We start from the raw sequence: 26,552 nt of genomic DNA, 5'->3' as shown, positions 1-26,552 counted from the left end.
TCAGAAAATGGAAGACAAACAGGTCAGAGAGCTAGGATTCAAGCCTAGCCTTCAACATAGGTTATGGGTCTGTTGCTTTTCCTCATTCACTAATTCCCTCTGCTTGGTCTTAGGTCCATGACTTGCCTGTTGGGAGCCAGAAAAGCTAGACCATGACCTGCAGTGAAGTACTGTGCTCATCAGGACTTTAGTTTGCTCCTATGGTCATCCCCATGGAATCTATTTGTGCAATATCTATTTGTCATCTTCTCAGGTATCTATATTCCCATCTTCCCTGAACTTACCCTTCTGTTCACTTCAAAATGTTCTCTAGAACCAAGACAAGTAGCTTATTCCCTCAAAAGGGGATGGCACCTTTATTATAACCCAAAGATGGTGACCTTTATCGAGGTCAGGACTTAGATCACCAAGATGAAAAATTTGTGGCAATGTCTTAGATGACCTGTCCTCAGCATTCTCCCATGGTCCCTAAACCAAGCAGGAAGTATGGAGTTGCTTCTTTATGGTAGTTCTTAAAGCTCTGTCCACTCTCCATCAAAGCCTGTGTAGGAAATCTGTAGAGACTCGCAATTTGGATGAGGAAATTCTTTATTTGGTGAGGATAGCTTGGCATGAACCTATAAGTAGGTTATCTGATGGTCTAGAGCCTACCTATGGCGATTTCTAAGCAGGAAGATCAGCATGGCAACAATTAGGCCAATCACCAATAAATCCCAGTATGGTCCAACGGTGCTGTCCAGTTTCAGCCATTTCCATTTCATGGTAAACTGCTGGCAAGAGGCATTCAGTCAAAAAAGAAAATAATTCTAGCACCTTATGGTCGTCAGAACCATTTCTCCTCACAAACCCACTACCCTCCTACCTGAAAGCCATGCCCTCTGCTCCCTTCCATCTTGGAAGAGGGGATTCATTTCAGGGTAGAGCCCACACATTGGCTTAATTATCAACTCAAGTATAAATAACCTCAAGTACAAAATTAAGCTGGAAATGGTGGCACTTGCCTGTAGTCTCTGTGCCTGGAAGGCTAAGGCAGAAGGGTCTCAAATTTGAGGTCATCCTGGGTTACACAGTGACTTTCTGGTTAGACTTGGCTGTGTCATAAGGACCTGTCTCCAAAAGAATTAATTTCTGCTTTTAAGAAATACAGTTCTTTGTGGTGTCACTTGCCACCTGCCATCTGCTTACCAGGCTCAGATTTTGATGGCAAGAGCTATGTTTTGAACAAGTATATATAGCTCATTTCTGCTTAAGGCTTTGAGCATTGAATGTGTTGGAAAGAGTATCTGCTGAATTAATTTACTGGTTGTACTACACAATGTCAACACATACTCAGCAAGTACGAATTGCTGTGTGGTAAGTACAAGATTCTGCATTCTACTTATCAAAGAAAAGTCAATTCCCTTGGTAATCCTCATCACTTTGTCCCAGGTTTCTTGGAGTTTTCAGAGTTTTTGAGAATCTTATTCAAGACAAACTTACATTAAAAAACAGGATATCGTGGAGCAAATGCATGGTTTCCAGTTTCATAAGGGCAAAGAATACAGGTATGTGAGCATCTGGGCTTGTCTGAGCAGCCATGTCGTACAATCTTCTGGCCAAGTGAATGTCCTAGAAAGAAAATGGACCATCTTCATCAGGTATAGGTTCTCACAAATCAGAAACTGTTGTTAGAAATACCACAAGTTATGTTTGGTGACCTGAGGATGTGTCATGCCATATATAGCAAGGGGAATTTTGAAAATAGAAAGTTATAGACCTTAAAATAGATTCTTTTGACTATCCATGTTGACTCCATATAATAATCATAGAGGCCTTAAACCCAAGCATATTGTGACTAAAAGCAAAAAAAAAAAAAAAAAAAGTCAGGTGTAGCAGGAGAAGGAGATTAAAAGTATGGGAGGAACTCAACTTGTTACACAGGGAGGTGGAGGTGTGGGGGTGTGGGGTGGTTGGGGTGTGGGGGTGTGGGGTGGTTGGGGTGTAAGGGGTGGTTGGTATGTAGAGGTGTTGGGGGGTGGGGTGGGGATCACATGGAAAGAATCAGAAGCAACTCAAAGAGCCTGCAAAGAAACAGGAAGCTTGGTCTTAACAACTACAGGGAGCCACAGCACCTAGAGGAGGCTACACTCCCAGGTGCTCTAGCATGCTCAGTATCTTAGGATCAGGGGTAAGCAGGATACAACATCTGTTCCAACACCACCGGAAGTGACTGTGACCAGCAGGATCCATGTACATAGGAACCCCACCCGACCAGTAGCTTGGGTTCTTTCCAGGCTGCACCGGTTTAACCTTGGGCAAGAACTTTGCAGCCAGTACCAGAGTGCCCAAAGTAGGCTCAAATCCCAGGTGCTCTAACACAGATAGGATCCCAGGATCCCAGGAGCTTGGTCACACCAGGATCTCAGGGTCTCAGAGGCAGTTTGACTGCCAGGAACTCTGACACACCCGAATCTAAGGATCACAGGATCACAGAGACAGCTTGACTATGAGGAGTTCTGACATAACCAGGATTTCAGGAAGGATAGGCTCCAGTCAGATAGCAAGGGCAGGTAGCACTAGAGATATTCAGATGGTGGGAGGCAAGCATAAGAACATAAGCAACAGAAACCAGGGTTACTTGGCATCATCAGAACCAAATTCTCCTACCATAATGAATCCTGGATGCACCATCACACCAGAAAAAGCAAGACTGGATCTAAAATCAGTTCTCATGATGATGATAGAGGACTTTAAGAAGGACATAAATAACTTCCTTAAAGAAATATAGGAGAACACAGGTGTACTGGCTATTTTTGTGTCAACTTGACACAGCTGGAGTTATCACAGAGAAAGGAGCTTCAGTTGAGGAAATGCCTCCATGAGATCCAACTGTAAGGCATTTTCTCAATTAGTGATCAAGGGGGAAAGGCCCCTTGTGGGTGGGACCATCCCTGGGCTGGTAGTCTTGGGTTCTATAAGAGAGTAGGCTGAGCAAGCCAAAGGAGGGCAAGCCAGTAAAGAACATCCCTCCGTGGCCTCTGCATCAGCTCCTGCTTTCTGACCTGCTTGAGTTCCAGTCCTGACATCCTTTGGTGATGAACAGCAGTGTGGAAGTGTAAGCCAAATAAACCCTTTCCTCCCCAACTTGATTCTTGGTCATGATGTTTGTGCAGGAATAGAAACCCTGACTAAGACAACAGGTAAACAGGTAGAATCCCTTAAAAAGGAAACACAAAAATCTCTTAAAGAATTACAGGAAAACAAAAACAAACAGGCAAAGGAAATGAACAAAACCATCCAAGATCTAAAAATGGAAATAGAAACAATAAAGAAATCACAAAGGAAGACAATCCTAGAGTTAGAAAACCTAGGAAAGAGATCAGAAGTCATAGATGCAAGCTTCACCAAGAGAATACAAAAGATAGAAGAGAGAATCTTGGGAGCAGAAGATACCATAGAAAATATTGACACAACAGTCAGAGAAAATGCAAAATGCAAAAAACTCCAAACCCAAAATATCCAGGAAATCCAGGACACAATGAGAAGACCAAACCTAAGGATAATAAGTAGAAAAGAGAATAAAGATTCCCAACTTAAAGTGCCAGTAAGTATCTTTAACAAAATTATAGAAGAAAACTTCCCTAACCTAAAGAAAGAGATACCCATGAACATACAAGAAGCCTACAGAACTCAAAATAGACTAGACTAGAAAAGAATTTCCTCCCATCACATAATAATCAAAACACCAAATGCACTAAACAAAGAAAGTATTAAAAGCAGTAAGGGATAAAGGTCAAGTAACATATAAGGGCAGACCTATCAGAATTACACTAGACTTCTTACCAGAGACTATGAAAGCTAGAAGATCCTGGGCAGATGTCATACAGACCCTAAGAGAACATAAATGCCAGCCCAAACTACTATATCCAGAAAAACTCTCAATCACCATAGATGGAGTAGCCAAGATATTCCATGACAAAACTAAATTTACACAATATTTTTCCACAAATACAGCCCTACAAGGGAGAATAGATGGAAAACACTAACACAAGGAGGGAAACTAGACCCTAGAAAAAGCAAGAAAGTAATCTTTCAACAAACCTCAAAGAAGATAGCCACATAAACATAATTCCACCTCTAACAACAACAACAAAAACAGGAAGTAACAATCACTTTTCTTTAGTATCTTTTAACATCAATGGACTCAATTCTCTAATAAAAAGACATAGACTAATAGGCTGGATATATAAACAGGACCCAACATTTTGCTGCATACAGGAAACACACCTCAGTGACAAAGGTAGACACTACCTTAGAGTAAAAGGCTGGAAAACAATTTTCCAAGCAAGTGGTCCCAAGAAACAAGCCGGAGTAGCCATTCTAATATCGAATAAAATGGACTAAAAGTTATCAAAAAGCATAAGGAAAGAGACTTCATACTGGTCAAAGAAAAAATCTACCAAGATGAACTCTCAATTCTGAACATCTATGCTCCAAATGCAAGGGCACCCACATTCATAAAAGAAACTTTACTAAAGCTCAAAGCACATCACTCTCAGCAATGGACAAATCATGGAAACAGAAACTAATCGAGGCACAGTGAAACTAACAGAAGTTATGAACCAAATGGCTCTAACAGATATTTATAGAATATTTCATCCCAAAGCAACAGAATATACTTTCTTCTCAGCACTTCATGGTATCTTCTCCAAAACTGACCATATAATTTGTCACAAAACAGGCCTCAACAGATATAAGAATATTGAAATAATTCAATGCACCCTATCAGATCACCACAGATTAAGGCTGATCTTAAATTCCAACAAAATCAACAAAAGACACATATACACATGGAAGCTGAAAAACACTCTACTCAATGATAATTTGGTCAAGGAAGAAATAAAGAAATTAAAAGACTTTTTAGAATTTAATGAAATTGAAGACACGCCCTATCAAAACCTATGGGACACAATGAAAGCAGTGGTGAGAGGTAAACTCATAGCTCTAAGTGCCTCCAAAAAGAAACTGGAGAGAGCTTACACTAGCAGCTTGACAGCACACATGAAAGCTCTAGAACAAAAGAAGCAAATATACCCAAGAGGAGTAGACATCAAGAAATAATCAAACTTAGGGCTGAAATCAACCAAATACAAAACAAAAAGAACTGAACAAAGAATCAACAAAACCAGGAGCTGGTTCTCTGAGAAAATCAAGATAGATAAAAAACAGGCTAACCAGAGGGCACAGAGACAATATCCAAATTAATAAACTCAGAAATCAAAAGGGAGGCATAACAACAGAAACTGTGGAAATACATCATCAGATCCTACAACAAAAGCTTATACTCAACTAAATTAGAAAGTCTGGATGAAATGGACAGTTTTCTAGACACAAACAAGGTGCTAAAGTTAAAACAGTGTCAGATAAGCCATCTAAATGGTCCCATAACTCCTAAAGAAATAGAAACAGTCATTAATAGTCTCCCCCCCCCAAAAAAAAGTCCAGGACCAGATGGGTTTAGTGCAGAATTCTATCAGACCTTTAAAGAAGACCTAATACCAATGCTCTTCAAACTGTTCCACAAAATAGAAACAAAAGGTAATCTACCCAATTTGTTCTATGAAGCCACAATTACACTTATATCTAAACCACACAAAGATCCAACAACGAAAGAGAACTTCAAACCAATCTCCCTTATGAACATTGATGCAAAATTACTCAATAAAATTCTTGCCAACAGAATCCAAGAACATGTCAAGATGTACATTTACTATGATCAAGTATGTTACATCCCAGGGATGCAGGGATAGTTCAATATATGGAAAACCATCAATGTAATCCACTACATAAACAAACTGAAAGAAAAAGACCACATGATCATTTCATTAGATGCTGAAAAAGCATTTGACAAAATTCAGCATCCCTTTATGTTAAAACTCTTGGAAAGATCAGGAATTCAAGGTCCATACCTAAACATAGTAAAAGCAATATACAGGAAACCAGTAGCCAACATCAAACTAAAGGGAGAGAAACTTGAAGCAATCTCACTAAAATCAGGGACTAGACAAGGCTGCCCACTTTCTCCCTATCTATTCAATATAATACTCGATGTTCTAGGTAGAGCAATTAAACAGCAAAAGGAGGCCAAAGGGATACAAATTGGAAAGGAAGAAGTCAAAATATCACTATTTGCAGATGCTATGATCATATACTTAAGTGACCCTAGAAATTCCACTAGAGAATTCCTAAAGCTGATAAACAACTTCAGCAAAGTGACTGCATATAAAATGGTGCACACACCTTTAATCCCAGCACTTGGGAGGCAGAGGCAGGTGGATTTCTGAGTTCGAGGCCAGCCTGGTCTACAGAGTGAGTTCCAGGACAGCCAGGGCTACACAGAGAAACCACCCTGCCTCAAAAAACCAAATAAGTAAATAATAAATAAATAAATAATAAAATTAACTCAAACAAATCAGTACCCTTTCTCCACTCAAAGGATAAACAGGCTGAGGAAGAAATTAGGGAAACAACACCCTTCACAATAGTCACAAATAATATTACATACCTTGGTGTGACTCTAAGCAAGTGAAAGATCTATATGACAAGAACTTCAAGTCTCTGGAGAAATAAATCGAAGATCTCAGAAGATGGAAAGATCTCCCATGCTCATAGATTGGCAGGATTAATATAATAAAAATGGCCATCCTGCCAAAAGCAATCTACAGATGCAATGTGATCCCCATCAAAATTCCAAATCAATTCTTTATAGTGTTAGAAAGAGCAATTTGCAAATTCATTTGGAATAACAAAAAACCCAGGATTGCGAAAACTATTCTCAACAATAAAAGAACCTCTGAGGGAATCACCATCCCTGACCTCAAGCTGTACTACAGAGCAATAGTGGTAAAAACTGTATGGTGTTGGTACAGAGACAGGCAGAGAGATCAATGGAATAGAATTGAAGACTCAGAAATGAACCCACAAACATATGGTCAATTGATCTTTGACAAAAAAGCTAAAACCACCCAGTGGAAAAAAGACAGCATTTTTATCAAATGGTGCTAGTTCAACTGGTAGTATGTAGAAAAATGCAAATCGACCCATTCTTATCTCCTTGTACAAAGCTCAAGTTCAACTGGATCAAGGACTTCCACATAAAACCAGATACATTGAATCTTATAGAGGAGAAAGTGGGGAAGAGCCTCGAACACACGGGCACAGGGGAAAAATTCCTGAACAGAACACCAATGGCTTATGCTCTAAGACCAACAATAGACAAAGGGACTTCATAAAATTGCAAAGCTTCTGCAAGGCAAAGGACACTGTCAATAGGACAAAAAGACAACCAACAGATTGGGAAAAGATCTTTATCAATCCTACATCTGATTGGGGGCTTATATCCAATATATACAACGAACTCAAGAAGTTAAGAGTCCAGAAAATCAAATAACCCTATTTAAAAAATGGGTACAGAGCTAAACAAAGAATTTTCAACTGAGGAATATCAAATGGCTGAGAAGCACCTAAAGAAATGTTCAACATTCTTAGTCATCAGGGAAACGCAAATCAAAATAACGATGAGATTCCACCTCACACCAGACAGAATGGCTAAAATCCAAAACTCAGGTGACAGCAGATGCTGGTGAGGATGTGGAGAAAATGGAACACTCCTCCGTTGCTGGTGGGATTGCATGCTGGTACAACCATTCTGGAAGTTAGTTTGACTGTTCCTCAGAAAATTGGACATAGTACTACCTGAAGACCCAGCTATACCATTCCTGGGCATATACCCAGATTATGCTCAAACATGTCATAAGGCTCCAGTATGTGCATAGCAGCATTATTTTTAACAGCCAGGAGCTGCAAAGAACCCAGATGTCCCTCAACAGAGGGATAGATACAGAAAATGTGGTACATTTACACAATGGAGTACTCAGCTATCAAAAATGATGAATTCATGAAATTCTTAGGCAAATGTATAAAACTAGAAATTACCACCCTGAGTGAAGTAACCCAATCTCAAAAGGACACACATGGTGTACACTCACTGATAAGTGGATATTATCCCCAAAGCTCCAAATAACCAGGATACAATTCACAGAACACATAAAGCTCAAGAGGAAGGAAGATCAAAGTGTGGGTGCTTTGGTCCTTCTTAGAAGGAGAACAAAATACTTATAGGAGCAAATATGGAGATAAAGCATAGATAGAAACTAAAGGAAAGGCCACCCAGAGACTGTCCCACCAGGGGATTCATCCCATATACAGTCACCAAATCCAGACACTATTGTGGGTGCCAAGAAATGCATGCTGAAAGGAGCCTGATAGGGCTGTCTCCTAAGAGGTCCTGCCAGAGCCTTACAAATACAGAGACGCATGCTCATAGCCAACCATTGCACTGAGCTTGGGGTCCCCAATAGAGGTGTTAGAGAAAGAACTGAAGGAGTTGAAGGGGATTGTAACCCCACAGGAAGAACAACAATATCAACCAACCAGTCCTCCAGGGGTCCCTAGGGACTAAAGCATCAACAAAGGAGTACACATGGCTCTAGCTGCTTATGTTGCAGAGGATGGCCTTCTCAAAAGCTGCCTATCTCTAGGACAGTTGAGTCAATATGGCTTCCAGGTATGGGCTGATAGAGCCATTAGAAGCTTCATGCTATTACTAACCTATGAACACACAGAGAATAGGCTGGAATTAATAGCACAGATCAGGGTTCTGCTGGGAAGATTTGTCCCAAATAATCTCCTGAATTTTAATTACTTGCAACATGGAGCCCACATAAAAATGTAAGGAGAACCAACTCCACAAAGCTGTCCTCTGACTCCATGCACAACACACTAAACCCTAGAAATGACTCATCATTCTTTGACCTTATTTAGCAAAATGTTGGCACCAGTACAGCATTTTTTTTTCTTCTTCTTTTGATATATATTACTCTAAGGATGCCCAGAACTCAGCAAACTAGGGATTTTAGCCAATCCACTTAGATGTAACTTTCATGCAGTACATGGGAGTTTATATTTTACTTGAAATTCAGCAGTTTAGGTTAAGTGCATCATCTGTCTCTGACACTTTTTAAGTTCATGTTCCAACTAAAATATCTGCTGTGACACAGTACTGATTAGTATGTGTGTATGTTCAAAATAGCTTCCTACAGTAGGTCAAAGAGGGAAGCCTGGCACTTGAGTTCTCCAGGCCCTAATATTTTATATCACCCAAAATTTCTTATAAGGGAATAGACCATGTGAACTAAAAACTGGATGTATGAGTAATTTATTTTCATTTTCTAATTATGAATATATCACTTGGAAATTAGGGAAAACTCTGATATTATAGAACTGGGTAGGAAAACCGTTCACCATAACCCTACTGTGTTGAGGTAACTGCTGATACTGGTTCATATACAATCTTCCAGAATATGATATGCTCTTTCCAGGGGGTATTATAACTCTTTGGAGATGATTGTTTTATTTCGTTCATGACCCCAGAGCCAAGCCCACCACTTCATAATATGAGCAATCATCTGGGCAGTACACAAATGTGTGAATGAAAGATAGACTGCAGTAACGTGTCATTCTAGAAGTAGACGGCGTTTCAACCTGGGAACATATCGAGGGATTTTGAAAAGAAGGAATATATAGCCTAGAATGTATTTAGAAGAAAAGTGACATATGAGGCTATTGTTCTCAAAAACAATTAAGTGAAAGAAGGCATTGAACTTAAAGTAAGAAGTCTAGGATTTATAATGCTAGTAAGATATTTTCAATTTGTGTTTTTGTCTATCAGCATTGCTTTTGGGGGATTGGGAGAGTAAGAGAGGTAACGGTTAGAAGGAGTTATACTTTATCAACAAGAAGATAGCAGCGTTTGATGAATTAAGTATTCCTAAGGTATTGATAACAATTGTAACAAATCAACTCCCCAAATCCAGGGACACAATACCGAAAAGTTTGTTTTTAACTTTAGTCAACATTTTAGTGTGGATGTTCCTGGGTGATAGAGGATTTTCTTTGCTGGTACTTAAGGAACTTGGCTCTTTTCATTTAGTGGTTCTGCATTTTTTTCTAGAGCCTCTGCTGCTTTCTGCTGTGTTCCAACAACAAAGTGCAAAGCAATTTAGGGAGAAGCCCCATTCCTTAGCACAAGTGCCTCACTGCTTTCGCTCAAACTCTGAGGACAGGACACATGGATGCAAAGGATGCTGGGAAATGTAGTCTAAGTAGGCAGGCATTCCTCCGCAAATGGTCTAAGGACTAGCGATTGTAGGTCTCTAACAGGCAGAAGTATTTAGCAGAAGTGTTATGAGAGAACATAAGAATTGAAGGCGCCAAGTAACCTTCGCAACAGGCCATGGTGATCAAAAATTCAGACCTGATCCAGAGTAGAGACCGTTGGAATGGCTTTGCTCATGGTTAAGCTCCTGAAGTAATTTTAAAAATATGAACTGACAAAAAGTCTCATAGTAACTTGTTGCTTAATTTTTTAAGTTCACATCCCCGGTTAATTTCATTCCAGGCATGTTTATCAGCACCATGCACCCAGCAAAACTGCCACCATCTTCATCAGGTAGCTGAGTCTGCTTGCAGGTGACCCTTAGAACTGGGCTGGTAGACTGTGGAGGAGTAGGGGCAGGTCATGGGCCTTCAGTTCGCCATCCGCTGCTTCTCCCAGCCATTTGTTTGCAGTTCTGTACTATTTGCATGTGGCCTCAGGGAGGCACTAGAGTTTATGAGCTTGGGAGGACCAGGTGAAGGGCGTCCATCTTTTATCTTTGAAGAAGTCAACAACTATGCTGGATGAAAATTTGCCAACGTGGCTGCGTTGGGGTCACCCACTGTTCTGTCGGTGACTCCTGATCTGGGTTCTGTAAGTAAAGCCCTCCAAAACTCATTAATTCCCCAGGGTGAACTTTGGAGGAATCGTTCTTTGGTTTGTCATTCTAGGGAGTTTAAGAGGATGTGGGGGACTACATTCGAAGCTCCTGCAGAGAAGGGATTTAGACAACAAGGTGGCCTGAGGTAAGGCTTGCAACTTATCCTGCTAGCTTCACTGAGAAGCACCTCAGCTCAGTGGCTCACATTTTACACCGATTCCACAAGAATTGGTTTATACCTCACTTTCATCCCTTAAATGCGAAGGGTTTACAAAACATGATCCCACCAGCCTTGTTTCATTCTCGGAAACTCTCTGGAAATGATATTACACTCATTTCTCTCACTGGTTTGCTCGAGGCTTGGTAGTGAGGATTGAGAAGAACGGAACTGAAGAAATGCTACAGTAGCTGAAGGGCCACCTTCCTCCTTCTCCTTCCCCGCTCCTCCCCCCCTCCTCCTTCTCCCCTTCCCCCTCCCCCTCCCCCCTCCTTCTCGTCCTTCCCCCTTCCCCCTTTGGAATAAGTTTGGGGCTTGAACTCATCGGGATGCTTATTTTGAAATTTAGAGTCACTTTACTAATTTGGCTATGGGATAATGAGACTTTGCCCTGAATACTTGATTAACCCAGAGATCTCTCATCGGATAAATCTAACATCCTGGTATCTAGGTCTGAATACAGCCCCCCCCCCCCCCCCCCCCGGTTTCCTATATTTGTTTCTCTCTTTGTCTGGTTTTATTTGTCTCCAACCGCACCTCTGGTTTTTAATGTAGATACTTTCTGTCAAATCAAAACACAAACAAAAGACCAGGAGACTTCATGTGAGGAAAACTGATCAGACAGATGGATCTGTGAGTTAAGAGGAATCTGGCAGGAAGAAAGGAAAAGTGGGCAGAGAGAAGAACGGGCAACCAACAGCTGCTATCTGATTTGTGAAGGAAGTGCCCAGCAAAGAGGTACACTGGCGACTCTGGAGGGGAACCAAAGGATCTAGTGTGGTCCAACAGCTGGGCCCTAGGCATCGTGTCCTCTCCTGCAGTCTCCACCACATATCTTGAGAGGACGTTCCTTCTGCCTCCAGGGACACAGGTGAAAATGGCCTCACTGTGGTAAGGATGTGGTTGTCAGGAGAGTGAATCCTGTTTTTGAATCACTGGGGATAGGAGAGAGAACTGAAGGAACGGATCGAGTGGGGTCATTTGTACATTTTCTGTACACAGTGTTTCTTGGGTTGTGGTGTTTCATATGAGGAATTGTGAATAAAAACTTTGATCTTGTTGAAACCTTAGCAATTGTTCAAATTTCCTTCTGACCTAAATGGCGGTCACTCCACACACTGTTTGACTACAAAGCCTTCTCACACAGGCTTGCTCATGTAATCCTCTAAGTTGGGGGTAGGCCGGCTCTCATTAGTTCCATTCACCGATGTGGGTGACAGTGGGTGGTGGAGGCTCTTAGCCATTCACTCCTGTCCATTTTACCATCAAAGGAAGCTAACATATTCTCATAGGGGCAGCATTTGGAGTTGATGTTTTCTTGTTCAGGGTGCTGAGGCTGATGAAAACTCCTCAGGTAAAGGCAGGCTACAGTGACACAAGACAATGGGGTCTGCTCCGCTAGGCAGTCCCTGCCTGAATAAGAAGCTTTGGCTGGAGAGTGCTGGGTCAGTGGGTCTCAGCGAACTCCCTACCAACCATTCTCAATTGCTAGTATTACTGGATTGAAGAAGAAAGCACAGAGAATCAATAGTCTCTACAGTATTTCACTCTAGAGACAGTTGGGAATATAAACACCGAAGAGAACCCTGCTTGATTACTAAGACGGTCCCATTAGTGTTTTGTTTTGTTTTCCCCTGAAATGCTTGGAATCAGACATGCCTTGCATGACATTCTGGATCCACCACAAGAGAGTTCTGCAGACTTGGCCAAATGACGTGATCTCTGCCAATGTGGATTCCTGATGTACACAACAAGCAAGGAGTGCTTACCTCATCAAAAGGCTGTATGAGTAGCAAGATTTTATACATATGCATACACACATTCTTATATATATGTGTGTATATACATATACATACACACACATATATATACATACATATATGTAATACATATATATACATACACATATACACATACACACACATATAATCACATCTAACTAAAACTGTTTATCTCGTTTTTAAATTTCTTGGCATGTGAATTTAACATACCTACTCTGCCTTTCAGACTCATAATCCGTCTTCTGCCTGATTCTTCCCACTGACTAAGGGGTTTTCCCCACCAGCACCTGCAGTGTTAGCATTGTTTCATTAATAAATATGCCACAAGCCAGATATGGTCTCTGAGGCCTCCCTCTCTAGAGTGCTCAGTATGGTGTCATGAAGATATTGGCTGTTCTGTGAGATGTTTCTGGGTCAACACATAGGCACCTTCATCTCCAGCCTGGATCTCATTTCAGTTTGCTGTTACAACTGACAGTTAAGGAGTTGGTGGAGATGCCAGTGCATAAGTCCTGGCTGTGAAGAAGCGGAGAAAGGACTCACTACAGAAATATGGGTTGGGAAAACAAGGAATGTATGAATTGGATTGGCTCCAGATCTCTTTTACTCATTATGTTTGTGGTATAAATGGAGATGAAGTTAATAGTATAGTTGTATGTGTGAACTCCAGGGAGAGGGACTCTTCCTTTTTCTACATTAATGACATTAATGAAATTCCTAACAGAACTTTTCCCTTCTCACACAGCTGTCATTATTAGCTTTGAACCAATGCAATTACCTTTGCAATCCCCAAGCCATGTTCATACATATATGCCAGGTTGAACATTGCTTGTGCACTGTGATGCTTGTCTGCTGCGATGCTGTAGTGTGTGGCTGCTGTTTCGTAGTCCTTCTTAGTCCCGTAGCCATAGTAATGGTAATCTCCAATTTTTACTCTAGCAAAAGCATTCCCTGAGAGAAATAGCAGAAAGAGAAAAATCACAAGGGATTCACGTAAAGTTCTCAGTAAGTCAATCTAATAAGCTGTAAAAATGCCAAACATATTTGTATGATTGCATGAATGCACATGAAATATTTAAAATCTCGATTTCAAGATTACATGTACTCTATGAAACATAAGATATACTGCTTAATGCTAGCAGTCTTCATTGCAAGATAATACTCATGCTTATAATGTTCTGAAAGAAATGACAAATGGCACATTTTACCTTTAAAATTCATAGTTTGGAGATATGACAACTCGTAGAAAACTGAACCCCATCTTTCCTGTCCCTAGACTCCCTTTCCAAAGCCCTGCTCTCATCTGTCAGTAGCCCTGTGAGGGCAAGGCAAGAACCACAAGGCTCTTAATTACTAAGATTGTTCTGGAGCCTAGCATGGTACTTGATAAATATTTATGGAATGATTAGACAAACATGCTGGGATATTTTTAGAAAATGCCTTTGCCAGAGGTAATTTAGGATATTACTCCCCAACAAACGTGAATATGTAGATTATATAGCAAGGAGAGGGGAACTGACATTACTTTTAAAGATATGTGACATCATTTTTGGAAGGCCACTTAGAAATGGCTTTTAAGTGTGTATGTGTGTGTATTTCTCTCTCTCTGCATCTCTCTCTGTCTCTCTGTCTCTCTCACTGTGTGTGTGCATGCGTGCATTTGTGCCTGCCTGTCTACCTGCTGGTCTGTCTGTCTGTCTGTCTGTCTGTCTTGGGTGATGGCTAGCCTTCTCTAGTGTGGGTTTAAAGGATGAAAACTTCAAGTTGGACATTTGTCTCAGCTGGGGCCAACCCTTCATAAAACCTGGGCTTTTTGGAAAATGGGAGCCATGTGTAGTAGGGTCTGAGGTATATCCTGAGATATAAGACTCCTTCTAAAATTCTCTGTCCATTTGGCCCAGTCCAGTGGCTTAATTTTTTTAAAGTGTTACTCCTAGTGTCTCCTATGAAAGCACAAATACTTTAAAGAGATGTGATACCATGAACCATCTTTGTTTCCCTCTGGGCAGAGCTAATGTTTCAAAATTCCTAAGATAATGAAAACATTAGGTTTCAGAGTTAGCTTCCTATGTAATCCATACAGAATGTCTAGATGAGTGGAAGCAAGGGCTGATAGGAATGGTACTCAAGCAAAGGTAACTACAGAGGCCAGGAGAGTCATGATGCCCCAAAGAGAAACCCACTCCATCTCCAATCTTGTTCAAAGCTGTCATCCTGAACCCAATACTTCCTCTTGGCCATAGTCACAAAGGGATAGGAAAGTTGTGTGTTCTTAAACTTTGCAGTTAAGAGGAGGAACCCCCAAGCCTCTGAGAAGAGAGAGCAGTGGGTGAGCCTGTCCTCAGAGTCATGGTATCCTAAATGCATGTGGCAAATCTGACAGGCTCCTGGATGGATTGGTTGACTAGAGAGATTTCTATTTCAATTCCATAGATGCACGGTGGTGTTTGAGCCCCGATGGCTCGGTACCCTCTTCACTTGAGGCAGCTGCTAAAAGAAGCATTCGTGACTAATTGGAAGTTTTCATCATTAGATTTCCTACCTCTTGTGAGCCACTCAGCAAGCAGCTATAGCTTTGAGAATGGGCACATCTGACCTTTGGTGACACATGATTATTTTCAGCAACCTAACGTGTGTGTGTGCTGTTTAATATTAATGTCTCCTCATTTTCAATTTTTCTTTGTTCCAATCTCCATGTCATTTCCTGGCTTGAAATAAACGTGTGTTTGTTGCAATTGAGCTGATTTGCCATGGCTGAGAGATTGCTTGGCGTTGTTTTCTCACACCAAATAAGGTCTTTATTGCATTTTCGAAAACATAGAATTTTTCACTAAAATTTCATTGATGGCTCGCTGCTGTATTACCAGCTCAGCTGGGGCTGCAAAGGCACCATTGAGGGTTTTTACTCCCTCTGCCTCGTATTAGCATCAGCTGAGAATCTTTTTTTTTTTTTTATCCTATTACTTCCTGTTAAAAGGGATGATTCAGCCTTAACAGGAGATGATTTCAAGAAACCTAATTGGAAATAAAATTGCTCTCTTACTGCAAGAGTCCCTTGCACATCCAAATGCCAGCCGCGACAGCTGTGTAACATCTCCCTGATTTTAATACTATAATTTTAGGGGGGGGGAAATTGGAAGGGACATGGTGATTCAAATGCCACCTGCCAATGTTGTTCCAGGCAGTGACAGTTTACATTCCTTACCACATGTGAGACCAGTGAGTGGGGATGCCTTGAGAATGCCAAGAAAGTATCTTCCCACTTATTTACGCTCGCTTTTTCCAAAATCCCAGCATATTGATGGTTAAAGGTTTGAGGTGTCTTGTCCTCATCAGTGGCTTATTTTAGATAAGAAGTCAAACGTCGTCGGTGCAAAATTAATTTTGCCTGTATTTTGCCTGTATACACAGGTCACATCTTAGATTAGCTCAGTAAACAAGCCAACAACTGAATGATGAAAGCGAGGCTTAGAAAACTGTTTTCTTGAGTTAGATTATCATGAGTCAAACAACAGTTCTGGTACCATGGAGACAGAAATTCTTAGGGCTTGCTAAACTAAGGAATTTTGAGAATAATGAAAAAAAAAACCCCAAATTCTCAGAATTGACCTCCAACAGCAGTATAATTTGAAGTGCCCGCTGCTTGACACCTTGACCCTCTGCCTCTGTTCCAAGACTGCAACTGAAGCAAATCAGATGAATTGACATGGGCAGGGTCCAGCTACATGCCTATTTTGATCTGTTTTATACCTTGAATGGCGGCTCGGTTCCATAGCAGAAGTGCCATTGGATACATCTTCTCTTTCCCCAGAATTTTAGCTTTTTCTAAAAGAAAAAGAAAACGGGGGGGGGGGGGCATCCATTAAAATAGGCTTAAATGAGGATGGGGTGTGCATATATGAATATGTAGGGTTGGGGAATTGCAAAGATCTTATCTTACTAGATTCCAAGATGAATGCTGAATTGCTTTGAGCTACTTCATATCCCATTTCGGCAAGCAATGCGTACTGAATAAGAGAAGAGTCTACGTCCCCATCCTTATAGGCAAAATAGGCTGTCAGGAATTTCTCAGCCCAGTGGCCTAGTTCACAGACACCTTTGTAAAGCTGAAGATGGGAAGAGAAATCACAGAGGTTAGTTAGCGTCATCCCACATCCTGCCCTGTGGACTTAGTCTTCAGCTTCTGATGGCCAGGCAGGCAAGAACTTTTTTTTTTTTTTTTTTCTAAAACTGCCTGGCTTTTGAAAGTTATTTAGGGTGAAGAATTAAAACATTTATAGGCACGCAGATTCTCAGGGATAGTTTTGTCTTTAGCAAATCGTTCCCAGGGTCCTTTTAATTTGTATAATAAACTTTCCTGGCTTGGAGGTCATTCGGTAGGATAAGACTATCAATTTGGAGGGCTTCCTTGTTGATCCTGTCATTTTAAAGGCACTGTGGCTTGGCATGGACAGGGCTACAGAGATGTGGAAAGGAGGAGGAAGGGGAGTCAGTGCTGGAGGGTACAGGTGACATAAGCGGGGAGGGAGGTGTGCAGAGCTCCATGGGGACAAATGTCAGCTTAGCTGAGTAGCCCTTATGTAACCAGAAGAGGTTAGCCATACATAATTCATTAGGAAGTTGGCAAAGGAGCACATCTAAAGATAGATTATTAGCTGGCAGCTTTTGAAACGAGTTTCAGAGGGACCAGATTGCATCGCAGAGGTATTTATACTGGTGCAGCGGACATATTTAATAAATCAATGAAGGGCATTAAGGTCCTAAAAGCATCCTTTTGAAAAGTAAATTACTGGCTCAGGCCAAAAGAACCAAGCCACTTTCTCAATTGTCATCCGAATCATCAAAAACCTAAGAACCCTGTTTTCTGGGAAGAAGTGGGCTATGTTTTTTCTATGCTAAATCCAGCCTTTCTTCCAGTCTCCCAAGTAGCAACTCCCATTCTCACCAGGAGTGCCAGATTGCCCCTGCCATTCCAGTGAAGGTTGAAACAGCTTCTTGACTGAATTCAGAGGCAAACTCAAGAGAGGAAAGAGTCATTTTTAGCCTTCTCTTCCCCAATTTAAAGTTACGCTGCTGTTTTTCTTCCTGTCAAATGGTGGTGTTCACTGCTAACTGCCATAAAAAGCTCCAAAACAAAGGCACCAACCTCCTCTGTGCCCAATGGAAGACCAAGGAAAGCCACCCCTGTTTACCTCCACAGCCGTTCTGCATGATCTCAGCACTCCAGTGCCAGTTGCGTACATCTCGGCGAGATAATAAATGGCAAGAGGCTGGCCACTCTGAGATGCCAAGTAAAAATATTTGAAGGCAAGCTTATAATCCTTCCATACTCCAGAGCCAGCTGAAAATGAAGATTCTTTTGAGCTACTCATTTTCTAAAAATAATGCTTTATGGATATAATGGTCATAGTGATATCCACTAGTCTGAACAGGATGGGAAGAGACCACCAAGGCATGAGACAAACTGCTTCAGATTCACTGTTGTGGGGGCAAGTGGCTGAGTTACTCTACGAATCTTTACCCATTCAGGAAATTAAGAAGAAATGGCTGTTTGGTTTCATGGACATGGGAGATGAGGTAATGCATGACCATGAGAGCTACTCTGAGATCTTACCATTATTGTTACACACAAGTGAACACACACACACACACACACACACACACACACACAGCTCTACCATCCACAAACACAGAGTAGGCAAATAGAGGGCCAGGAAGAACAGCTCTGTCTAAGCTCAGAATTGGAATAAGGAGAGGCATTTGATGCTGGACAGTCAGTAGGTCCCTAGCAGGAGAGATTCTTGGCTCAGTTCTCTTGCTATAGTTATATCTCTTTCCAAGTGATCCACATCTAGAGACTTCACTTGTGAAAAGGAAGGGGCTTTCCACAGATTGGATTTATATCTTCCAGCTCTAAATAAAGTCTCATGGCTTTTAACAGCAGTGCCACACAGGAATTAAGCAAGAACAGTAACTTAGCCTGGCATAGTGGCACACACCTGCAATCATAGCACTCTGGAGACTACAGAATGAGGGTGGTCAGTCCAAGGCCAGCTCGGACTACATAGTGAAACCCTATGTCTAAATAGATAAGTAAATAAGTAAATTTAAAAAAAAAATTAAAAAGAGCAAAAAGATTGCTTGAAATTGAATTCCAGCTTGACTATGTAGTTTTGGAATGTGTGGCCTTGATATGATTCAGTCTGCTCAGCTGTAAGCTGTGGGGTATCCATATGTTGAGGGAGTAAAATGGGCAAAGCCATTACTATTACTCTTCCCTACAGAAGAGTATGATTGAATAATAATAATAATAATAGTAATAATAAAATAGTATAATTGAAGAATTGGACAGATTCTAAACTGAGGACTTGGGTGTGAATTAGGAAATGTCAAACACAAACAGTACAAAACAGGTCCTCTTTTTGGACCACAGTGGAAAACATCAACAGACTTCTTGACTGGATGTGACTTACTTGATAGAGTTGGCTGTTGCCCTGGCTCTACCTCTGGTATGAAGGACTTGGTGAGGGCACGTCAGATCTCGGTGATTAGTCCTGACCACTCCCTCTTTTCAACCTCACACAGGAATTATTGCAAACATTCATCACTGTCTGAGGCCCCTCATCCTAACGACCTCGCTACTGCTCTAAGGCAGCAGTATTTTTGCTGATGAAATAGTTGAGGACAGCCCCACCTAGTCTTTCCTCGCTCACCTCCCTCCTCACCATAAGCTTATGCGCCTCATCTTTCACCCCCTCCAGTGCTGCAGGAAGGGAAATCCCACTTGTTTATTAAGACCACGAAGCCTCTGCCTCCCAGGGATCAATGGGATTCTAATGCCTCTAACCTTCCCCAGAACCCCCTCTTATCTGTTTTGAATGTCATCATGTCTCTTATTATTTTTATAACAATTCCTTCTTGGAGTTTGTTCCCTTTGGCTCTGTCTTCCTCACAGAGGCACACATTTGGAAATAACATTTTGACTCTTGACTTTCTCACTTTGCACTCACACCCTAACCCATTCCAATAAGTACAATATCACCATCAAGACTCTCCAAACAATGTTGACCAAACACTAAGGATATGGAGTCATTTCTCCTTCTTCCCCTCCTCATTCCCTCTCTTCCTTCCCTCCCCCCTTGCTCTTCCTCTTCCCTCTGCCCCTCCCCCAACTCTCCTCCTCCACTAATACTGTTATCACCAGACATTGTGCTGCATTATCAGAAAAATGCATACAGTCTTATTCATTTACGCTATCTGAAAAGTTCTATCTTTTCTGCCCTTTGGGATCTCTCTTAGCCCCTCCTCCCCTTCCAGACTCCCCCCGCCCCCTTTATGGCCACTCTTCTTTAGCTTATCCTGTCAAGATGCCCCAAAAAAGATCATCAGATTTGAGAATAGCCACATCTCTTTTTCCTCTCACATTCTTTTTCCTTTTCAAGTTCAACTACTTGTAATTTATACCTATATGTTTATGTTTCAAATCTTTCTCCTCAGCTTTGTCCTCTCTTTTTTTCTGGATGTGTATGCTGGCTAACCTCAAAGTACAGCTTCTCAAAAGTGGGCATCCTGATTCTATTCCCCTATTCTTTCGTTCAACCTATGTCCAAGTCTTTAGGGTTCTTTAAAGCTCTCTTTAAACTGATGCCCTAATGTTCTTTTAAGCTACTCAGACCAACCTTTTATGTTTGTTACAAAAGGAGATGACTTACTAGTGCATACATCATTCTAAATAAGGAAGCCGTGTTTGTGGTACCTACAGTAGTACATGAAGCCCAGCTGGAACTGTGCATTAGGCCATCCCTTCTCTGCAGCTTTCTGGAAGTATTTAAGTGCTTCACCATAATTCTGCAAGATAATTACACTGTATTACTCAAGGCTATGTACATAACTCCATGATAACAACCACTTTCTAGCTTAAGAGTACAGTCAGTGTCCTATAGGCTTGTTAAAATAGCACCAGAAATATGACATTTTCATTATTATGTTAGATTCTCTAAAAAATAATTATTCAATTATAAATTATATTTGTCTGTATTAATAGTTGGTTTTGTTAGATGGGGGGAAGTCACTCAAAAGACATATTAAGCTAAGAAGATAAATTTATCTACCAATAAAATTCTCAGGAGGCAACTGTTTCCAAAGCTAGCTTGACCCCGTGACCTCAGACACAACTTCAGTTCCTATTCTTGTCACAGGTTTGCTCCTCTCTCTTTGACAGAGATTTTACTGACTCAGTTAACTCTCTGTCAGATGTACTAGTTTGACTAGCTAAGCAATAACAACTAATTCCTATATATTAATGCATGGCTGTTAATTTTAACCCCACAAATGCTGGCAATAAGTTGAAGGGATGCTCAGCTTATTGAACATACCACAGGAACACCTTTTCCATGGAAGTAAAGGAGACCAAGTCCATGAAGCCCAATTGCGTTGCCCTAGAAGAATTTGGAAAATTGGTGATAAGGAAAATTACTACAAAGCCTTCAAATATTTCAAATGTACCCAGAAAGAAATGGCCAAGGCCATCATTCAGGCAGATGGCAAAGTCTTCTGGCCTATTTAGTACCCGTCCACACTTTTATAACCCCCTCTGACAGAAAAGAAAAGAAAAGAAAAGAAAAGAAAAGAAAAGAAAAGAAAAGAAAAGAAAAAAGAAAAGGGAATGGGAGTCAGATGGTTAATTCAGTTTCTCATTCAGCACTTAGTGCTTGCTTTGTGAGTGATTCCCTAAGAGGCAATGGGAGGAGGAAGAGGTAACCTATGCCTTTTAGTGTACAGACTTCCTGGAATCTGACCCACATCAAAGAACTGGGTCACCTTTCTTTCCCCTCCTTCCTTCCTTCCTTCCCTCCCTCCCTCCCTCCCTCCCTCCCTCCCTCCCTCCCTCCCTCCCTCCCTCCCTCCCTCTCTCCTTCCCTCCCTACCCCTCCCTCCCTCCCTCTAACCCTCTCTGTCTCCCTCCCTTCATTTTTAACTTGTTTTTGTTTGTTTGTTTTAGAAGTCTAACCAAGTACCCCTGCTGTACTCAAACCTACAAGCATCCTGTTTCAGTCTCCCAACTGCTAGGGTGATAAGCCAGCAGCACTATGCCCAATTAGGTGGGTCTAATTTCTTAGTCATGCTAAATATAGTAAATAAGCTGAGACTGTGGTGGACAGATAAAAGAGGACAAGTATTATGCTGTTGATATTGAACCAAGACTCAAAGGATGTATGTGTTTTCTAAAATGGGAAGTTCTAGTCAGACAATTGTTACCTAATGTGGCCAAAGGGAGTTGACATCAATGTCCAAATAACAATTTGGGACAATGGATTTCAGTGCCACCACTGCTAAGAGTAATAATTCATTATTATTTGTATATATTATGTTTGTTAAGTTATATAGTATATATTTGTTTAAATTCAACAGCTCATAACATTACCAATATCTACCTGATTCTAAACTAGCATTTCTTTACTCTAAAATGGGGCGCTTTCAGTAAGGGGAGACAATGCTCAACTAGCACATGATCTGGTATATCAGTAGTTAGTGTCTTAGTCCAGGATGAAGAATGAGCCTTAAAATGACTTCTTCACAGGCCAGATGGATCACTGGGTAAAACTGTTTGGTGTTGCAAGTAGAACCACTTGAGTTCCAGCCCTGGAACATATGGAATCCACAGATTCTTGAAAATTGTTCTCTGATCTTTATGTGCACGCACGTGTGCATGTGCACACAATACACACGTGTACACACACACACACACACACACCTCTGGTGACTTTCTGACCAGAGCTCCTCATGTCTTTTGCCCTCTGGTGTCTGTGTAAGGAGCCAGGCCTTGGCGACTTGGCTTTTGTTTAGCAGATCTGTCAGTCAATCTGTTTTATCGACTTACGGAGTTTCCTCAGGAAGCTAAATTCTGATAGAAGGTTCTCCAGTGTCTCCTAACAGCCTAAATTTAGTTCTTGTGGATGCTGCCAGATCATGCCCCCGTGACCAGGGAAGAGCACAGGAGTAGAGAAGGCATATTTCAAACACCAGCTCAAGAATCCCAGCTTTGAGCCTGTGCATTTCAAAGGACTTATAAAGAATCCTTGGGATATTCCATCAATATTAAACAAGTGACACAAATGGCCTTGCTGTTTGTTTTGTACTGGGCATTAATCCTGAGGCTGTGAACAACACAAACATTCTATAACCAAGGTACGCCTGGGTCTTTTCTTCTCTGTTCTTTTACATCTACCTGTGATTTCTAGCAATCAATAGCTACTCCAGTCTGGAAATAAGACCTACTGCAATGGGTGTGGAAAAATCTAGTATGTCTACTGTCTAGGAGGCATCATTTAAATGTTGAAAAAATGAAAGGAGAGGGAAGGAGAGGACGGAAGAAGGGAGAGGATTATAACAGCCAGCCTTTCCTTCTTTCACAGGATAACTCAATGGTATTAAGCCTGGAGCACATATTTAGAATCTTAAGACAGGGTTTGCCCACTCTGGCATCTCCATGCTCTGTGCTGGTGATGTAAGGAGTTGCTGGATGCATCCTTTTACTATGAAAGCCATTATTATCACCATTAGAATGGCTGTGGCTTCTAGCAAGAGACCCTCATAATCTGGCTTACTGATGCCACCAGACTCTCTGTTTGAGATTCCAGCTCCTCCGTTTACACCCTCCTCCCCAGTGTATGGAATTCGGCCTCAGTAGCACACTGTCTTGTGGTTTGTGAGCTCACTGGAGTGTGTAGAGTATGAAGCTATGATGAAGCCACTGTCTATGCTGCACTGAGTCTTTCCAGTGGTGTGGCTGCTTTGGGGTCACCCATGTTCATCTAAGACAGTGTTTCTCCACTTGTGGGTCATGAACAACCCCTTCACAGGGGTCACCCAAGACCATCCTGTCTATCAGATATTTATATTATGATTTATAATGGTAGCAAAATTACAGTTATGAAGTAGCAATGAAAATAATTTTATGGTTGAGAGTTACCACAGCGTTAGGAACTACCTTAAAGGATTGCATTGTTAGGACGACTGAGAACCATGGTCAAACTCACCGGTCTGACAAGCTGGATTTGGGTAACATCATACTTTGATCTATCATTGAGTTCTATCTGGGGCAAGTCAATGACACCAGTGATAGAGTAGAGGAGAATGAGGCCAACCAGAGGTGTCTACCTTGTCTAGGAACAGTAGCTGCAGATTAGCTTCTCTGCCCCAGTTGATACCACATTGAACAGTAATTCTGCACAGTCAGCTCTTGCCATTTTCAAAAAAAACAAAGCCAAAGTTATTTTTTCCTATCTCAGATGGGTCACATGCTAACATGGTGGCAAGGTTTGAGAGTGGCACATCTCTCACGTGGTACCGCAAAGCGAACCATGCGAAGGATCTGACTGTTCATAGTTTGATGAGACATTTACTGTTTTAAAAAAGCACTTTCTGTGAAGAACAAAACATACGTGTAGCTAACTTCCCAATATCCAACTTCCGTGTGAGGGCTCCATGGTCTTGCCTAGTTAAGTGACATCACCATAGCGAGTACATGGTCATTTACCCAATGCTTAATGAACTTTAGCAGTATAGGACCTGGTGCTCCTGAAGGCAAGGGGACAGGGATTTCAGACAGCAGAAAAGAAGCCACAGGATAAAAAGGTCTAGAATCCCAGAGTTGAGGGTAAGATGCTAATTCAACAAAAGGGAAGGATTTTGTGAACAAAGGAATGTGGGGAAACATTGTGGTGGGAAAAAAGATTGAGCCCTGCTTAGAAGGAGAAGGACTTAGAATGAGGTTTAAAGGGAGAAAGGAAGGAAGGAAGGAAGGAAGGAAGGAAGGAAGGAAGGAAGGAAGGAAGGAAGGAAGGAAGGAAAGGAAGGAAGGAAGGAAGGAAGGAAGGAAGGAAGGAAGGAAGGAAGGAAGGAAGAAAGGAAGGAAGGAAGGGTGATAATTGAATGGAGATACAGTTGGGCCTGATGTGCTCTATGTTAGCTAACAAGACAAAAGAGTTTGTAAACTATTTTTTATGTCCTGGTTCCAATAAAATCTTAAAGCAAACTTCACACACACACACACACACATTAATTTTGGAGACAGGTTGCCCAGATCAGCCTTGAACTTGATATGTAACTCCTGACCCACTGCCTCCACCTATGGAGTACTAGAATCCATCTGCTTTGTGCAGTGCTAAAGAGTAAACCCACGGTTTGTGCATGCCAGGCAAGCAGGCAAGCAGTCTACTGACTTAGCCATAGCTCAACCCTAAGAACAGTATTTTATTTTTAAGTTGCAAAACAGAGATGCATATGGGAAATCTAACAAGTTGTTGAGGCAATGGGCATGGAGTATGTGGCTGTGCCCACCCAACACCATTGAGAATTATTTAAAATACAGTTTTAGACTTCCTTTATAAAGAAGAAAAGCTAAGGTTAATATAACTAGCCTAGGTCACTGCTACTCACAATCTTCAAGTACCTGGGTAGTAGAGTTAATTTACACACCCAGCTGTTTGGCATTATTTTTTGGGGATAACAAATCTGTATTATTTACCAGATTACAAGAGATTGTCCTCTGTTCTTCCTTTTCATCCCACCCCCACCCTTGTCTGTCTAATCTAATGGTATTCTAGATAACTGTTTCTCTGAGCAACAATTTCATACAAATTACAAGCAAGAGGTGCTGAAGACTAGCCTGTCAGTAATTTAAGCACAAGAGCATTAGCCACAGGCTGCTTTTCCTTTCTAAATAGGCTCCTAAGGTAACGCACGGCGTGTGAAAATGAAGAACAGTTGAAATAATTCTTGATCCAAATGTATCTTGGTTGCTAGTTTACAGAATAAAATCACATGACAGAAGAACAATGCTTCCTACTCTGGTTGCCTGAGAGTTAATCTGGGCATTTTCCAAGACTAGGCTAATAGGTGTTAGATGATGTCTTAGCTTGGGGTTCTATTGTTGCAACAGAATACCATGACCAGAAAGCAAGTTGGAGAGAAAAGGGTTTATTTGGCTTCCATTTGCACGTCGATGTTCATCACTGAATGAAGACAGTACTGGAACGTAAACAGAGTGGGAATCTGAAGGCGGGAGCTGATGCAGAGGCCATGGAGGGAGAAATGCTTACTGGTTTGTTTAACTTGCTTTCTTCTAGAACCCAGGTCCACCAGCCCAAGGATGGCACCACCCACAGTGGGCTGGGCCTTCCCCCATTGATTATTAATTGAGGAGGAGCTTTAGAGCTGGGTCCCATGGAGGCATTTCCTTAACTGAGGCTTCTTTCTGATGACTCTAGCTTGTGTCAAGTTGACACAAAATAAGCCAGTACAGATGAGGTCATTTCTTGTGTAGAAAAGATAGTATACTAAGTTTGACCTGATAAATACCAGCTTCACTGAGTCTATAGCAAAGATATTTTTTTATTGGGTTTTGCTTAGTTTGTTTGTTTGTTTGTTTTCTTTGAGACTGGGTCTCGTCATGTAGCCCTGTATAGCACAAGCTCATAGTGATCTGCCTGCCTCTGTTTCCTCAGTGCTAGGATTAAAGCTGTGTTCTACCATGCCCAACATTTCAGCATCAGAAGACAGAGCATGCATGTCCCCAGTTCCTAGGTGTGGGATGGGGGAAGCGGGCTTTAGGACCTCTGAATATACCGAAGTCCTTACATTATGAACCTCTCACCCATGATCATATAGCATTGCATATAGCCTATATATATATTC

General features: G+C 41.4%; 1 protein-coding gene across 4 annotated transcripts in view; it reads right to left on the bottom strand.

Annotated features, from left to right (window-relative positions):
• Positions 1 to 583: 583 nt before the first annotated feature.
• The window catches only part of Sel1l2 (SEL1L2 adaptor subunit of SYVN1 ubiquitin ligase), a 164,968-nt gene continuing 138,999 nt past the window's right edge, over positions 584 to 26,552 (bottom strand). For 3 of the 4 annotated variants that reach the window (XM_021150042.1, XM_021150056.1, XM_085829218.1), the window contains 8 exons: positions 21,230 to 21,292; positions 20,615 to 20,702; positions 18,047 to 18,195; positions 16,795 to 16,960; positions 16,605 to 16,679; positions 13,633 to 13,805; positions 1,480 to 1,608; positions 584 to 770 (listed from right to left, as the gene is read on the bottom strand). In XM_021150042.1, coding sequence (XP_021005701.1) covers positions 648 to 770; positions 1,480 to 1,608; positions 13,633 to 13,805; positions 16,605 to 16,679; positions 16,795 to 16,960; positions 18,047 to 18,195; positions 20,615 to 20,702; positions 21,230 to 21,292 — 966 coding nt within the window. In that variant the 3' untranslated portion in view covers positions 584 to 647. The remainder of the gene's footprint in view (positions 771 to 1,479; positions 1,609 to 13,632; positions 13,806 to 16,604; positions 16,680 to 16,794; positions 16,961 to 18,046; positions 18,196 to 20,614; positions 20,703 to 21,229; positions 21,293 to 26,552) is intronic. The other variant, XM_021150051.2, reaches the window with a different exon arrangement.

This window comes from Mus caroli, unplaced genomic scaffold (genome assembly GCF_978045245.1).
Source record: "Mus caroli unplaced genomic scaffold, Mus_caroli_1 scaffold_2, whole genome shotgun sequence".
NCBI classification, from domain to species: Eukaryota; Metazoa; Chordata; class Mammalia; order Rodentia; family Muridae; genus Mus; species Mus caroli.
Note: the sequence above shows the minus strand (reverse complement) of the source record. Positions and strands in the feature narration are given on the sequence as shown.